The sequence below is a fragment of the Thalassophryne amazonica genome, chromosome 13 (assembly GCF_902500255.1).
Source record: "Thalassophryne amazonica chromosome 13, fThaAma1.1, whole genome shotgun sequence".
In the NCBI taxonomy this organism is placed as follows: Eukaryota; Metazoa; Chordata; class Actinopteri; order Batrachoidiformes; family Batrachoididae; genus Thalassophryne; species Thalassophryne amazonica.
Genome location: NC_047115.1, coordinates 9,128,697 through 9,147,226, shown reverse-complemented (window position 1 = coordinate 9,147,226; position 18,530 = coordinate 9,128,697). Strand labels below are relative to the sequence as shown.

The 18,530-nt window shown below is 45.1% G+C and overlaps 1 protein-coding gene across 2 annotated transcripts in view; it reads right to left on the bottom strand.

Annotated features, from left to right (window-relative positions):
- The window catches only part of LOC117523126 (protein kinase C epsilon type-like), a 110,457-nt gene that overhangs the window by 63,995 nt on the left and 27,932 nt on the right, over nt 1–18,530 (bottom strand). For both annotated transcript variants that reach the window (XM_034184544.1, XM_034184545.1), the window contains one exon: nt 14,078–14,141. In XM_034184544.1, the coding sequence (XP_034040435.1) occupies nt 14,078–14,141 (64 nt within the window). The remainder of the gene's footprint in view (nt 1–14,077; nt 14,142–18,530) is intronic.

Below are 18,530 nucleotides of genomic sequence, written 5' to 3'. Positions count from 1 at the left end.
GCCCTAAACCAAACCCTACATCTGAAACACAAACCTGAATCCTACGCCGAACCTTAACCCAAGAATCTAACTTTAACCCCTTGAAATTTAAGAATAATCCCTAAAATGTTCCAGAAGACCAAAACCTAACCCTCTAACTTCTGATGACTGGACCTTGTAAAAGCAGGTCTGAACCTGAACTCCACAGTGAAATTAATTCTCCCTCTTAGGCTCAAAATACCTCATCTTAAACAAACAAACAAAAAAGTTTTAAAATTTAATAACTCTAATGCTGGGGACCAACAACCATCATGCTCCACACACAGTCTAGCAAAACATACATAACTAGCTTGATGATGTAGCAACTTCTGATGCTATTTCTACGCATCATTGTGGTGCTAATCATTACACACTGATACAAACTACACAACCAGCATACAGTAGTGTCATATTATTTACTCTGACAACCTCAAAGACGCCACTTTTTACAACAGCTAATGCTAACTAGTCAAGCTAGCTAGTCTTGTGATGCAAAGTATGGGCCCAGTTTAGTTATTTGAGGAGCTGTTGAAATGTTAGCCTCATTTATCCAGCGTTTATTATTATAACAGGATGTGTGTTAACACTCTGGAAGACTGACAGGAGATAGATGTCGAGTTTTCCTCATGTGGGCCGCCGTGTTTTTCTATAAACACCCTTCTGATCTTTCTCTTTTAAAGCTGTCTGACAAGAACGTTCATGCATGGATTCATGCTTTATTCACATTTTCACAATGATCCAAGCAAACAAGTCGGACTCAGGTCAAAGATTTTGCACACATGAACACACACGTGCACACATCCGGATTAATGGACAGGGCACATCACTTTGTTCTAGCATGTCATAGGATCCTTGGTCTTCTCCAACCACTGAGGTCCTCAACACTCGGGCACCTGCGTGCTGGATCATGTATAGAGAAATGCACCCCATCGCCCAAATGCCAAAGCTGATGCTCTGTCACAATGCAAGTCATACTCCTCATCACAGTCTCTCTAAGTAACTGCTGGCTTGACGGAAAGACTTTCTAGTGGCACCCAAGAATCCTCCAAAGAAACCTGGTACCAAACACATCCGATCGTCGCCTTAGGTCACCAGTTAATGTCCAAGTCTCATAACCATACAGTCAGAGAGGTATTACCAGGACCTTAAAGACCCAGACCTTATTTTTCTTGCGAAGATATCGACATCACCCAACACCTCTGTCCATAAACCCCATGAGTCCATAAGCACTTCCCAGGTGCCTCTGGATCACAGAGACATGAAGTTTGATGCCCAGATAAATAAATGTCTCTACAAGTTCAACAGTTTTACCACATACAGATACATTTCTGACCACTGAGCCCAGGAAGCCACCCAAAGCCTGGATCTTAGTCTTGATCCAGCATTATCACAAACCCAGACACCTGGATTCCTCACTCAGGTTCTCAAGTGCTGCAATCAAGGTATCGGTTGATTCCAGCATCATCCATGAAGTCAAGGTCAGGAAACCTTTCCTTGCTAACAAGAGCACCTAAAGTCACTGGTTTCCACAACCCAACCCAACACCAGTGCATGATGTTTTAAAGCTACAGTGTGTAGGATTTAGTGTCATCTAGTGGTGAGGTGGTAGACTGCATGATGCCGCCGCTGGTCACGATTTTGTTTCCCCTTCACGTTATCGCTTCTGTGGGGATGGGGATTCACGCAACCTTGCCAATTTGTATGATCCTGAATTTCCCAAAAAATAGGGTTCTCAAACTTGTTAGCCTGCACTAGCAAGCAGTAAACAGTGTATAAAGGAGCAACCACTGATTCATCTACTTTGTTCTTCAGTTTTCTCACAGTACTGAAAAATGTAGGAGGTGGAATAAATATGTCCCTTTTGGGCTACTGTATCAATGTGTGCAAACTGGGATCCTTCATCAAGGGGCCAAATCATGTCAATGTTGCAGGTAACTATACGCGAATGAACAGATGGCTGTTAACGCTAAATTCCATTTATGCAAATAAACACTCATAAACACTAGACACTGTAGCTTCAAAGAAAGTGTGTGATGTCACAAATTAGTGATTATTAACATATGCAAAAATGCTAAATGCATTTGATATTAACAATTACCATTAACCGCAGTTAGTATGACTGTGTATGCTAAAGATGAAGGTACTAATGCTAACTGTGATTAGGATTGTCTTTAATACTGGAGCTCTTGCCGAGCTGCATTATTGGTAAATGTCCACCAGGTGGAGCTATTGCTCCATTTCAAGAACCTTGAGTATAGGCTGCTAACATAGCAACAAACCTGTTGCTTATAGTAGTAGAAGGCCAGTCACTGGTTAAGCACAATATATTAATATCAAGAATAAACAGTGGTGGGACTTCTGAGTCAGGGTTGAACATGGCGACATCGTAGGAAAGCAGCTCCCTGATAAAAGCTGAGAAAATGCCCTGTATGCCCAAAACCTGAGATAAATGCAGAAGACTTGAAGACAATATCAGGGGCTTGTAATATGTCAAGAAGTAAATCAAAATCTAAAAAGGCTGGGAACACCAAACTACGCAGAGACGAAGACCACGAGCAAGTTAAGCTAACATCAGAGCTAATGCTAACGGAGGAGCTACCGCCTGAAACAGAGCAAGTACTGGAGAAAATGTCAGATTTGGATGCAATTCTGCGGGAGATAAATGAGTTCAGACGTGAGACAACAGAGGGTCTTAGCGGCATCAGGGAAGGCCTTAAACTGACAAATGGCAGGACTGATGAAGCAGAAAGAAGAATTGGGGACACGGAGGAGTGTGTATTAAGCATTGAGGAAGTGACATGTGAGCTTGTCAAACTTCACAGAAAGCTGGAGGAGAGACAAATCGATAAAGGGAGGGCATGGAGGGATAATGTGCACTTGCATGGAGAAAAAGAAGGGGCTAAAAATGGAGCAGAGTCAATGAGTGCCTTTGTGGAGCAGTTACTGACAAAAAAGCTTGTATCAGCTCAGCGTGGAGAGCTCACAGATTGCTGGGACCCCGCCCACCCAACGATGCACCGCCAAGATCAATAGTAGTGAAATTTTTAAGCTACAAATGCAAAGAGGACATCATCAAAAAGGCTTGGGAGAAGAAAGGTTTTCTCTTAGAAGGACAAAGAGTGTATGTTGATCACGATGACGCACCTGAAGAGATGAAGAAAAGCAAGGAATATGCAGAGGCAAAGAGAGTTTTAAGAGAGAATAAAATCACGTTCCAGACGCCCTTTCCGGCAAAGTTTCGTGTTTTCTACGAGGGAGAAACCCGTTTGTACAACTCCGCTGCAGAGGTGACCAAAGATATGGTGGACAGAGGATTTGCGGTGCGTGTTGTCAAACCAGCAGAAGACCCCATGGAGAAGATTCCAGCGACGAATGTAGCACTTGGTTCAGAGAGCAGGCAGCCAGGACCAGGCTCAGTCCTCCGTATGGGGATACAAAGAGAAGCTACAGGCTTTTAGAAGAACCACAGAGGTACTCCAAGAATAAGCCGAAGCTATCTCAGGTAACCAGCAGAAGATGAGTGCAGACAATGTCAAATTTTTACTTCTTTGAGACTACTCGGGGATTTGATTTCTTTAATATGAGACTGAAGGACAGGGCTGAAAAAGGTCACGAGGGCCCCCTACTAGCCAGGGGCTATCCCTCAGAGCTGGACTTTAGCTCAGAAAGCGTTAAAGACTTTAGAACCTCGGGTTTGGAAGTCATCTGTGTTCTTTTTGTTTTTGGCTCTACTTATGGTTCACAAATTATGTTTGTTTGTTGTAGCATATGGGGTGGAAATACAGATAATACACAATATTCTAAGATAAATGACATCACAAAGTAATATATTGAAAGTAGCCTCTCATAATGTTAATGGGTTGCATAGCCAAATCAAAAGGAACAAAGTAATATGTAAAATGAAAAAAGAAGGAGTGGGAGTACTTTTCTTGCAGGAGACCCAATTGACAGACAAAGAACATGAGAAGCTAAAGAGGAATGGTACAATCAGGAGTTTTCATCATCTTATAAATCAGGCCATAGAAGAGGGGTGTCTATAGTGATTTTAAACAAAAGGTGATCAAAGACAAACAGGGCTGGTATATTTTAGTGATTAGCAGATTGGAGGGTGAATTGGTATCGCTTCTAAATGTCTACGCGCCTCCAGGTTCAGATTGGGGTTTCTTTAAACAGATTTTTGAGTTGGTAACAACAGAAGGAGAGGGGATGTTGATTGGAGGAGGTGATCTCAACCAGAGGATTAACCCACAACTGGACTCATCAGGGAAAGCGCAGAAGAAAAATACTATCGGCAAAAATATCAGAAAAATTATATTACAACTACGAATTTTGGATATCTGGAGGGAACGCAACCCCTCTATCAGAGATTTTACTTATTTCTCGGCACCACACTCTATGTACTCTAGGATTGATTATTTTTTAATATATGCCAGGGATCGGTATCAAATAGAAAGCTGTGATTTTGGAGTGAGGGACTTGTCTGATCACTGTCCAGTATAGGACTTTTAATTGGATAATAAAAGGAGGCGCTATTCCTGATTCTTAGAGGGAAGATAATTTCCATAATTGCAAAGATGCGACAGATTGTTCAAATTATAAGTGTACTTAATATCAATTATAGACTATTCACAGCTATTCTAGCAAGGCGCATTGAAAAAATTCTACCAGATATTATAAGTTTAGACCAAACGGGAATTATAAAGTGTAGACAAACTCATGATAATATTCGCAGAACACTGCACATTATGCAACATATTAGTGAAAACAAGGTACAAGCATTAATAATGGGAATGGATGCAGAAAAGGCATTCAATTCAGTAAAGTAGGAATTCTTATTTACAGTAATGAAGAGGTTTAACTTTCATGAAAATTGTATTATGACCATCCAGATGTTATACACAAATCTCATCGCAAGGATTAAGGTCAATTGAAGTTTGTCTAATATTATCAAATTAGAAAGAGGCTGCCGTCAGGGCTGTTCAGTTAGCCCTTTACGCTTTGCCATCTTTCTGGAGCCATTAAGCCAGTGGATAAAGCAAAATAATAGTATCAACGGTGTTACAATGGGAGGAACAGAGCAGAAAATAGCATTGTTTGCAGACGATGTTCTGATTTATTTGGAAAATCCCAATTCATCCTTACCTGTACTAATGTCTGCTTTTGAAAACTTTGGTGCACTGTTGGGGTACAAAGTTAATGTTAAAAAAAACTCAAGTTCTAACCTATAATTATGAAACAAACCAAAATATAAGACAGAGTTATAACATCAGATGGGATATGAAATCTATGAAATATTTAGGAATTAATTTATCAAAGGAAATTGAAAATCTGAAGTCTTCAAACTATGATAAAATTATATCAAATATAAAAATTGACTTAGAAAAATGGAACTTGATACCACATTTGAGTTTGACATCAAGAATGGAAGTGATCAAGATGAACATTTTACCCTGACTGCTATACTTTTTTCAAAATCTGCCAATCGAGGTGACAGAAAAAGAATTTAAAGAATGGGATAAACTTATATCTAGGTACATATGGCAGTGTGCAAAGCCAAGAATAAAATACAGAACAATGCAACTGCCAAAAGGGAGTGGTGGTCTAGCATTACCATGTTTAACTCTCTGGGGTCTGAGGGTATTTTTTGGACAGTTCACTCGTCTGGCATAAATGTTTTATTATTGCTGTTAACAGCTCTCCCTGCATCCCACAATCAAGTTCTATGTCTTTTTTTTCCCAGGACAACCTGTGCTTTCATAATATATATGCTTTTGTTGTGTTTTATAAGTGTAATAAAGGTTTACAATCAAAAATAAGGAAGTAAAAAGTAAAGCAGAAATAATTTTCCACACACATTTATTCAAAATACACAGCAAACTATAATAAACAACTGGACACTTTATAAAGGTAATTTGAGGTCTTGTGTGAAAGCCTGTACAACAAAAAGGTTCAAACAATAAACACAAATGCACATTTTGAACAATATATACAAAATGGTCTATGTGTTTTTTTGTGCAAAAATGTACATGCAAACTTGTGGAGTAATCCTGATAGTTACACACTCTTTGTTTGAGTACGTGAGATTGTCATCAGAGGCTCTCCTTCTGCTCTGTCTTCTTTCACTGATCGCTGTGCGTAATGGCACAGGGCGCATTTGGAGCCCAATAGTATGTACTCATTGGAGCACCCAGGGGGCTATTCAAACGGGCCAACTAGTAACATATCACTCCTGAAAACGACCTTTGGCTTTTCACGTGAGGTGAATCTGCCCTACGATTGGATTTTGGAAAACCATGTGATGGTGAACCAATTCCGACTGGATACTCACATTGCGCATGTCATCACACAGCTTCTATGAGGAGTACAAAGATGGCCGATGGTGGATCGAAAGTCCGCGGAGTTAACTTTTCAGCAAAAAAAAAAAAAAGTAAGTTTCTATCTCATATCATTAAAAGGTTATTTATAATTTAGTAACGCTTGGTCTTACCCGTCGTATACGACGGTGTCGGACCCAGAGGGTTAAAAAGCTATTTTCAAGCTGCACAACTGAGAGTACTTTTGAATTTGTCTGATCCAGAATACATCGCACGATGGAAAGATATTGAGGAAGGACTAATAGAGGGGTTGCCATTACAAGCTATTTTATTTCATGAAAATGTAAGGGATTAATGGAAAGGGAAGGTTAATCCATGGTTGGGAGTGCCAATTAAAATTTGGACTAAAATGGTGAAGAAATACAATTTAACGGGTCATTGTAGATTTTTGAGATGGATTGCATATGATCTAGATTTTACACCCAATAAATTAGATTGTAGGTTTAACTTGTGGGAAAGTGGTCCAAAGATGCATTGTGAGGTTATACATAAACAAACAGTGATGAGTTTTCAGAAATTAAAGGAAGTATTTGTTCTCCAGAATCAAGACTTCCATCGATATTTACAGCTACGACATTATTTAGACCAAGAAAGTAAGAAGGTTAATTTGGAGGTACCATATATCATAAAAATTATAATAGAAGCTTATAAATCACAGATAAAACAAAATGCCATCTCAAGGCTGTACAAGACCCTGGAGGACTTAAAGACAGATAATACTAATTATGTAAAAGTGAAATGGGAGAGGGAAGCAAATATCAAGGTATCAAGAGAGGATTGGGGAGACTTGAATAGGTACCAATGGAAAACCACTAACTCATTGTTCTGGAGGGAATATGGATGGAAGAATATAATTCATTTTTTCGCTACTCCAGCTCAGAGAAAGTATGGAGATACCAAGTGCTGGCGATCCTGTGGTGCAACTAATGCAGATCATTTTCATGTCTTCTGGGGATGCCCCTTAATGTCTCAGTATTGGACAGAAATTAAAAAAGTAATTGATGAGGTGATGAAAATTAAGTTACCAACTCAATTTGAAATTGTGTATCTTGGGAAAGTTGAAACTTTGAATTTAAAAAGAGGGGATGATTATAAATTTTTAAGAATTATGCTATTAGCTAGTAAAAAAGTAATAACCAGAAGATGGTGAAGTGATCTGCTGCCTAAAGTGGAAGAATGGTTTGATGTAATGTTAAATATTTACAATATGGAGATTGGAAGTTGAAAAATTTAACAGTATCTGGGAAGGATGGTTAAAATATATTAGACAACACAGAACTGATTTTGTTTAGGATTGGTTGAGATGTCTGGAGGGTTAAATATCAGTATTGTTGTGTGGGCCGCTGAAGAGGAGGTACTGCTGGCCCACCACCACCAGAGGGCGCTGCCGCCTCACGAGAGCAGCCAGGGTGACAGCTGTCACCCATCACTGGACACAGCTGTTCCACTCAGCACGGAGGTATATCAGCAGGACGGCGTCTCCACCTCAGTGCCGAGATATCGCCTTGAGATAGAGGTAACGTTCTCTGCTGTATTTCTTACAATATTACATTGTCTTTCTTGTTGAGCATTGCAGGACAGCTGTCTACAAAAAGCCGTTGCTTCGGATAAGTACTCACCTTCCTGCAGTATTGTGACGTGAGGTGGAGGCAGCTTCTCCCCTCTCCGTGTTACTGGGTGCTACCACATCCACACCTGTGTGTTTGTTGCTCTCTCCTGCCAGCAGTACCGGATCCGACGAGCGGAGGCAGTGGCCACCTGGGAATTCGGGACTTGGCGGTTCCAGTACTTCCAGGGTTCGGTGGCAGAGGAGATCTGGGTGGTTCCGGTTCGACTTGGACGGACGTCTCCTACCTTCGAGCCTGCCCACACGACACCAGCAGAATTCGGCTTAACTCCAAATTGTTGATTGTTGTATTGGTTGTGCTCGTTTCACAACAGTAAAACTTGTTATTTACCTTCTCCATTGTCCGTTCATTTGCGCCCCCTGTTGTGGGTCCGTGTTCCTACACTTTCCCAACAGGATATCTCGACCAGAGTCATGGATCCCGAGGGGCGTCAACCGGCTGTTGAACGGCCAATGGAAGAACAGGGCGCGGCGGCATCTTCGGGAGGGGTAATCGGTGAGTTGCAGCGGATCCTCACCGCTTTCACCACTCGGATGGATTTAATGACCGAGCAAAATGTTCTCCTAAACCGCAGGGTGGAGGCTCTCGCCGCACAAGTGGAAGCGCGCCCTCCGGGCGCCGCTGCGGCTCTCCCTCCCGTGGATCCTGCGCGTGATAGTGACGTTCCACTGGTCGTTCAACGGCCCCTTCCTCCGTCCCCTGAAGCATACATAAGCCCTCCAGAACCGTACGGAGGCTGTGTGGAGACGTGCGCGGATTTTCTGATGCAGTGTTCGCTCGTCTTCGCACAGCGTCCCGTGATGTACGCGACTGACGCTAGCAAAGTAGCTTATGTAATAAACCTGCTCCGCGGGGAGGCACGCGCTTGGGCTACAGCGCTCTGGGAGCAGAACTCACGGCTCCTTCATACATACGATGGGTTTGTGCGGGAGCTCAGAACGGTGTTCGATCACCCCAATAGAGGAGAGACCGCTTCAACCGTGCTACTGTCAATGAGACAGGGGCGTCGGAGCGCAGCTGCCTATGCAGTCGCCTTCCGCATCGCGGCTGCGAGATCCGGCTGGAATAGCACTGCCCTCCGCGCCGCCTTTGTAAACGGACTGTCACTGGTCCTAAAAGAGCACCTGGTGGCGAAGGACGAACCGCGGGATTTAGATGGGCTCATCGATCTAGTCATACGACTCGACAACCGGTTAGAACGCCGTCGGGAACGAGGCGAAGGGCGTGGCCAGGCACGCGTCATCCCTCTCCCTTCCGGTTCCGACCGAGCTCCGCCCTCCCCACGCTCCCCTGTTCCGGCGCTCCGTGCGGCTACGGCTCCCCCTGCTGACGAAGCTATGGACACGAGCAGGGCAACATTTAGGGCACCTAGAGCACAAAGGAGGCAGGCCCACGGAGCGTGTTTTGTTTGTGGCTCGATTGAGCATCTTGCAAACGACTGCCCCGAGCGGTTAAACTCCAACGCCCGCCCCTAGAGACTGGGCCTGGGGTGGGCCGAAAAATTCACGTGGGACACACCCACATTGCCACACGACTCCCAGTCACGATCCTGTATGAGGATTCAACCCTGAAGGCCCCAGCACTGGTGGACACGGGCTCTGAGGGGAATCTGCTAGACAGTAGATGGGCCAGGGAGATAGGGCTCCCTCTGGTGGCTCTTACCTCGCCTGTACAGGTTCGGGCACTAGATGGCTCCCTCCTCCCGCCGATCACGCACAAGACACCACCAGTAACTCTGGTGGTGTCAGGTAACCACCGGGAGGTGATCGAGTTCTTTGTGACTCAGGCCACCTCCCGTGTGGTTCTGGGTTTTCCCTGGATGCTAAAGCACAATCCCCGGATCGATTGGCCGTCCGGCGTAGTGGTACAGTGGAGCGAGACCTGCCATCGGGAGTGTCTAGGTTCCTCGGTTCCTCCCGGCTCCCAAGCTAAGGAGGAGGTCAGAGTCCCGCCCAATCTGAGGGCGGTGCCGGCGGAGTACCACGATCTTGCGGACGTGTTCAGCAAGGATCTGGCTCTCACGCTTCCTCCTCACCGCCCGTATGATTGTGCCATTGATTTAGTGCCAGGCAGTGAGTTCCCGTCCAGTAGGCTGTACAACCTCTCACGGCCGGAGCGCGAATCAATGGAGACCTACATCCGGGACTCCTTAGCTGCCGGGTTGATCCGGAATTCCACCTCTCCGATGGGTGCTGGTTTCTTTTTTGTGGGTAAAAAAGATGGCGGGCTTCGTCCATGCATTGATTACAGGGGGTTGAACGAAATCACGGTTCGCAACCGATACCCGTTGCCCTTATTGGATTCAGTGTTCACCCCCTTGCATGGAGCCAGGATCTTCACCAAGCTTGATCTTAGGAACGCATACCACCTGGTTCGGATCCGGAAGGGAGACGAGTGGAAGACGGCATTTAACACCCCGTTAGGTCATTTTGAGTACCTGGTCATGCCGTTCGGTCTCACTAATGCTCCCGCGACTTTCCAAGCGTTGGTAAACGATGTCTTGCGGGACTTCCTGCACCGGTTCGTCTTCGTGTACCTAGACGATATACTCATCTTTTCCCCGGATCCTGAGACTCATGTCCGGCATGTCCGTCAGGTCCTACAGCGGTTGTTGGAGAACCGCCTGTTTGTGAAGGGCGAGAAGTGTGAGTTTCACCGCACTTCTTTGTCCTTCTTGGGGTTCATCATCTCCCCAGACTCCGTCGCTCCTGATCCGGCCAAGGTGGCGGCGGTGAGAGACTGGCCCCAACCCACAAGCCGTAGGAAGCTGCAACAGTTCCTCGGCTTTGCAAATTTCTACAGGAGGTTCATTAAGGGCTACAGTCAGGTAGTTAGCCCCCTGACAGCCCTGACCTCACCAAAGGTCCCCTTCACCTGGTCGGATCAGTGCGATGCCGCGTTCAAGGAGTTGAAACGGCGCTTCTCGTCTGCACCAGTTCTGGTGCAGCCCGATCCTAGCCGCCAGTTAGTGGTTGAAGTGGACGCCTCGGACTCAGGGATAGGAGCGGTGCTCTCCCAGAGCGGGAAGACCGATAAGGTCCTTCACCCGTGTGCCTATTTTTCCCGTAGGTTGACCCCGGCCGAACGGAACTATGACGTCGGCAATCGAGAACTCCTTGCGGTGAAAGAGGCCCTTGAAGAGTGGAGACATCTGTTGGAGGGAACATCGGTGCCATTCACGGTTTTCACTGACCATCGGAACCTGGAGTACATCAGGACCGCCAAGCGGCTGAACCCCAGGCAAGCCCGCTGGTCACTGTTCTTTGGCCGTTTTGACTTCCGGATTACCTACCGTCCCGGGACCAAGAATCAAAGATCGGATGCATTGTCCCGGGTACACGAAGACGAAGTCAAAACGGAGCCGTCGGATCCCCCGGATCCCATCATCCCGGAGTCCGCTATCGTGGCCGCCCTCACCTGGGACGTGGAGAAGACCGTCCGGGAGGCCCTGACCCGAGACCCGGACCCCGGAACCGGACCAAAGAACAGACTCTACGTCCCACCGGAAGCCAGAGCTGCGGTACTGGACTTCTGTCACGGTTCTAAGCTCTCCTGTCACCCTGGGGTGCGAAGGACCGTGGCAGTCGTCCGGCAGCGCTTCTGGTGGGCGTCCCTGGAGGCCGACGTCCGGGACTACGTCCAGGCCTGTACCACCTGCGCCAGGGGCAAGGCCGACCATCGAAAGACCCCAGGGCTGCTACAACCGCTGCCCGTTCCACATCGCCCCTGGTCCCACATCGGCCTGGACTTTGTCACGGGTCTCCCGCCGTCCCAGGGAAACACCGTCGTCTTCACGATAGTGGACCGTTTCTCCAAGGCGGCCCACTTCGTGGCCCTCCCGAAGCTACCAATGGCCCAGGAGACAGCGGACCTCTTGGTCCACCACGTCGTCCGTCTGCATGGGATACCGTCAGACATCGTCTCCGATCGCGATCCCCAGTTCTCCTCGCACGTTTGGAGGAGCTTCTGCCGGGAACTGGGGGCTACGGTCAGCCTCTCGTCCGGGTATCACCCCCAGACCAACGGGCAAGCAGAGCGGGCCAACCAGGAACTGGAGCAGACACTACGCTGTGTGACAGCCGCGCACCCGACGGCCTGGAGTACCCACCTGGCCTGGATCGAGTACGCCCACAACAGTCAAGTGTCGTCAGCCACCGGCCTCTCCCCTTTTGAGGTGTGTTTGGGGTATCAGCCCCCCTTGTTTCCGGTGGTTGAGGGAGAGGTCGGTGTGCCCTCGGTCCAGGCCCACCTACGGAAGTGCCGTCGGGTGTGGCACGCCGCCCGTTCTGCTTTGTTGAAGGCCCGGACGAGGGCGAAGAAACATGCAGACCGGCGGCGGGCCCCGGCCCCCACGTACCGTCCTGGGCAGGAAGTGTGGTTGTCCACCAAGGACATTCCTCTGCAAGTGGACTCCCCAAAACTCCAGGAACGATACATCGGACCCTTCAAGATCCTTAAAGTCATCAATCCCGCCGCAGTGAGGCTCCAGCTCCCGGCCTCACTGCGGATCCATCCAGTATTTCATGTTTCCCGGATAAAACCCCATCACACATCACCCCTCTGCACCCCGGGTCCGGCACCACCTCCTGCCCGGATCATCGACGGGGAACCGGCTTGGACTGTGCGCCGGCTCCTCGACGTCCGTCGAATGGGCCGGGGTTTTCAGTACCTGGTGGACTGGGAGGGGTACGGTCCCGAAGAACGCTCCTGGGTGAAGAAGGGCTTCATCCTGGACCCGGCCCTCCTGGCCGACTTCTACCGTCGCCATCCGGACAAGCCCGGTCGTGCGCCAGGAGGCGCCCGTTGAGGGGGGGGTCCTGTTGTGTGGGCCGCTGAAGAGGAGGTACTGCTGGCCCACCACCACCAGAGGGCGCTGCCGCCTCACGAGAGCAGCCAGGGTGACAGCTGTCACCCATCACTGGACACAGCTGTTCCACTCAGCACGGAGGTATATCAGCAGGACGGCGTCTCCACCTCAGTGCCGAGATATCGCCTTGAGATAGAGGTAACGTTCTCTGCTGTATTTCTTACAATATTACATTGTCTTTCTTGTTGAGCATTGCAGGACAGCTGTCTACAAAAAGCCGTTGCTTCGGATAAGTACTCACCTTCCTGCAGTATTGTGACGTGAGGTGGAGGCAGCTTCTCCCCTCTCCGTGTTACTGGGTGCTACCACATCCACACCTGTGTGTTTGTTGCTCTCTCCTGCCAGCAGTACCAGATCCGACGAGCGGAGGCAGTGGCCACCTGGGAATTCGGGACTTGGCGGTTCCAGTACTTCCAGGGTTCGGTGGCAGAGGAGATCTGGGTGGTTCCGGTTCGACTTGGACGGACGTCTCCTACCTTCGAGCCTGCCCACACGACACCAGCAGAATTCGGCTTAACTCCAAATTGTTGATTGTTGTATTGGTTGTGCTCGTTTCACAACAGTAAAACTTGTTATTTACCTTCTCCATTGTCCGTTCATTTGCGCCCCCTGTTGTGGGTCCGTGTTCCTACACTTTCCCAACAAGTATATGTAGATATAGATAGAAGTTCATGTATGTATGTATAGGTCTGTGTGTGGGTACATGTATGGGGTATAGAAGTATGTACGTTATGTATGAAATTCGGAAAGGATAGCAATTTAAGGATCATTACTTAGATCGACTGAAATACCACACCCCGGTTTAAAGCTACAAGTTTGTTTGTTGTTGTTTTATTATTATTATTTTCAATAAGATTACTGTTGTCTTCTGTAATTGTAGAAGTTGGAAAAGACAATAAAAAAAAATAAAAAAAAGAATAAACAGTGGTATACTCCACATCTGGAAAATCATGTAATTCCCCAAAATGTCATTGCTCCAGGTTATTTGTAAGCTGTAGCTTTCACTTAGATCAGTGGATTAGCTTTTGAGAATTTTATAGAAACGTGGCTAAAGCAAAATATTAATCAAGAATCCAAAAATTTAACAGGTGCTGTTCAGGCATCATAGGTTGACAGATGGTTTTGTGGCATTTTAGCCTTTTCTGCCTCATACAGTATATTTAAGTGTTTTTGAGTGTCGAGTTGGTTACCTTCACTGGAAGATCCTGATAGGTCAATAACAACATACACCTTCCCCTCCGGTTCCAGATCAATCTGCAGCCAATGAGGAAGAAACAGGAAGAAGCAAAGAAGAAAATGAGATACGGGCACAGTTACAATGACAACCAGTCGCATAAAATTCAGTGTAATTGACATTTTATTGTCTGCTGTAGACGAGATACTGAACAGAAAAGAGAGAATTGTTGGGCCAACCTAATAAAGGCTCCAACTGATAACACTCAAATGAATTTCGTTGATATAAATTAACTTAACCAATATTCATGCCGGTTTGTTAACTTAATTCATTTTAGTGAGAGACAGAGCCAAAGTGACCAGCTGCCAAACATTTTTAATCATAGTGGACGTTTTACAGCAACAACAGGCGAGCGGTCGCTGTGCGCCGAGTTGGATGGGTTCAAAACAGAGAAGACGTCTATTTTATATGAATGCTGAGTGATGCAACATGGCGGCTGCCAATCCCTGTGCTGGCATCATGACATACGTTGGTTGGTAGTTGATTATATTTATTGTTATTTGTAATATGTTCATGTTTAAACTACATTACATTGACATTACATTACAATAAATTACATTTATCTGTCATAAAGGTATTTTGACAACAAAATATTTGGAATCATTGCCATTTTCATGTGTATATATTTGCTTTGTAATTTTTTTTTACTCCTGAATATTGGTCTCAGCACCCAAAAAATCCATATCAGTCTGGCTCTATTTTGGGACCATGGCCTGTCTGTCTGCTCAAACACGTGCCACTGTATCTCCAAGGCTCTTGGGCCTAAATTAACCAAATTTGGCACATGGGTAGTCCCACTGCTTAGCATATTAATGAGGTCACAGGGTTAGTCAGTAAAAAAAAATCATATTTTGGCTCATGGAGACCATATTACTTCAATTAGACACACAAAATCTGCAACCTACAACTGACTCAGGTGACTATATGTAGGTCATGAAGTCATCCAGTGCGGAAGAGCTGAGTGAGGAGTTTGCTGGTTCACAGCTTCTTCTTAAATTTTGATTTGATGTCAAAACAATAAAAGTCTAAAATAAAAACCTGAGAAGCTATGAATTTTGTATAGTTACTGTAAATACATGAAAAAGCCAAAACACTTGCCATTTGCAAGTATTAAAATTAAGTAAATACACACGTCTAAAATATAAATATGATGGATTTCACAATGTTATATATTATGATTATTATTATATAATTGATATTCATCAACTCTTTAACTGTTATATTTTCATGGTGCCCAAAATACAAAAAAAAAAAAAAAAAAAAAAAAACAGAAACAAAAAACAAATGATCCATACACAAGTTTAAAACATAAATTACAATCCCAAATTGCAGCACCTATGTTACCAGGGTTACCAAGGAAAAGATGATTCCTACACAAGATTTTAAAACAGTATAAAATACTATCCGACACGTTAGTACAAGCACAAATGGAGAAATACAAATGACCAAAATCATTAGAGTCTGATGTGCCAGAGAATCATTCAACCTGCAAAATACTACATATTACATAATACATATTACATCCCCCTGTGTGCACCCACAGTCACAGAGGGGAGTGCCGAGTGAGTGACCGCGTGGGTTTGCCGATGTGGACAGGAAGAGATGGATGGCCTGCTTCCACATCTCGTGTAAACACATTCAGCGTCGACTCGTTCCAGGCACAAAGGTCTCGGGGGGTTTAACGGATCCTCAGCAACAGTTTGCTTCTTCTTCATTTACACTTTGCGTTTCTGGTTGAAAAGCGCGCCGAGTGCACTTGGCGCTTTAACGGGATAATTATTCTCATCCATCTGCATTTTCTTCAAGAAGCAGCGGAAGGAAGGAAGGAACTTATTGCGGCAGATGAACAGATGAGGGTGGCAGAGTGAAGCTGCCGGTCTGACAGACGAGATGGAAACCTGTTCTGCTGCCAGCCTTTGAGAACGGGTAAACATCAAAACCACTTCACCGAGTATGTAACCACCTATTTATGTCACCGTGGAAAAGCAGAGAACTCAGCGGGCACTTGGAGAAAAATGGGCCCAGTTGAAAACATTCATTCATTTATTTACTTATTTTTTTTAAAAAAAAGTAAAAGAAAAGTCATTTTAAATCACTGATCATGAAAATGCTCCAGACTGTGACTCCACATTAAAGTGTGAGCATTTGATCATTTTTGATTTGAGGTAAAAAGGCTTTGAATTATTTAAAATAACTACAGTGACATGTTTTTAACTGATAAAAAGCAGAAACTACCTTATTTTCCACAGCTTTTAAACAGCTCGACTCATTTTAGTCTGGGATCAGTACAGACAATCTGGTTTTAAACTGTTCTCCACCCAGAACTAACAGGTTTAAAGCCCTTTAAGACACTGTCAATCATTTTCAAACCAAACTTGTAAAAGGCTCCAAACCAATGATAATCTGGATCATGTTGGATCAAAACGGGTAAAAGCTGAGAGAGTTTTTAAACTCTGAAACATAATAACTTGGAAGAGATAATAACAGAGATGATCATGAAAACTGTAAATCAATTTTAAAGATCATTATAACTACAACCCCAGAAAAAGTGCATCTGTGACGGTTTAATGTGAGAACGAATGAAGTGATGTGAAAGATGAAGTGTGTCATTCTGAAGATAAACTGGATTGCATTTATACAGCGCTTTTCCGTCTGAATCTCAAAACATTTGATGCCTCACACACACACACACACACACACACACACACACACACACACACACACACACACACACACACACACACACACACACAGAGTGAGGGAAATACGTATTTGAACACCCTGCGGTTTTGCAAGTTCTCCCACTTAGAAATCATGGAGGGGTCTGAAATTTTCATCTTAGGTGCATGTTCACTGTGAGAGACATAATCTAAAAAAAAAAAAAAAAAAAAAAAAATGGAAATCACAATGTATGATTTTTTTAATAATTTATTTGTATGTTACTTCTGCAAATAAGTATTTGACCCCCTACCAACCAGCAAGAATTCTGTCTCTCACAGACCTGTTAATTTTTCTTATTCTGCACTCTTTATCTGTATTAATTGCACCTGTTTGAACTTGTTAGCTGTATAAAAGACACCTGTTCACACACTCAATCAATCACACTCCAACCTGTCCACCATAGCCAAGACCAAAGAGCTGTCTAAGGACACCAGTGACAAAACCGTAGACCTGCACAAGGCTGGGATGGACTACAGGACAACAGGCAAGCAGCTTGGTAGAAGACAACAACTGTTATGATTATTTATTAGAAAGAGGAAGAAACACAAGATGACTGTCAATCTCCCTCGGTCTGGGATTCCATGCAAGATCTCACTTTGTGGGGTAAGGATGATTCTGAGAAAGCTCAGAACTATACAGGAGGACCTGGTCAATGACCTGAATAGAGCTGGGACCACAGTCACAAAGATTACATTAGTAACACATGATGCTGTCATAGTTTAAAATCCTGCAGGGCAGCAAGGTCCCCCTGCTCAAGCCAGCACTTGTCCAGGCCCGTTTGAAGTTCACCAGTGACCATCTGGATGATCCAGAGGAGGCATGGGAGAAGGTCATGTGGTCAGATGAGACCAGAATAGAGCTTTTTGGAATCAATTCCACTTACTATGTTTAGAGGATGAGAACAACCCCAAGAAAACCATCCCAACCGTGAAGCATGGGGGTGGAAACATCATACTCTGGGGGTGCTCTTCTGCAAAGGGGACAGGACGACTGCACCGTATTGAAGGGAGGACGGATGGGGTCATGTATTGTGAGATTTTGGCAAACAACCTCCTTCCCTCAGTAAGAGTATTGAAGATGGGTCATGGCTGGGTCTTCCAGCATGTCAATGACCCCAAACCCACAGCCAGGGCAACTAAGGAGGGGCTCCGCAAGAAGCATTTCAAGGTCCTGGAGTGGCCTGGCCAGTCTCCAGACCTGAACTCAATAGAAAATCTTTGGAGGGAGCTGAAACTTCAAACCTGAAAGATCTAGAGAAGATCTGTATGGAGGAGTGGACCAAAATCCCTGCTGCAGTGTGTGAAAATCTGGTGAAAAACTACAGGAAACGTTTGACATCTGTAATTGCAAACAAAGGCTACTGTACCAAATATTAACATTGATTTTCACAGATGTTCAAATACTTATTTGCAGCAGTAACATACAAATAAATTATTTAAAAAAAATCATACATTGTGATTTCCGAATTTTTTTTTTTTTAGATTATGTCTCTTACAGTGGACATGCACCTAAGATGAAAATTTCAGACCCCTCCATGATTTCTAAGAGGGAGAACCTGCAAAATCGCAGGGTGTTCAAATACTTATTTTCCTCACTGTATGTCAGGGTGCTGCTATGCAAAGCGCTCAACTGCACAACAGGAGCAACTGGAAGATTAAGCACCTTGCCCAAAGGCTCTTAATGATTTC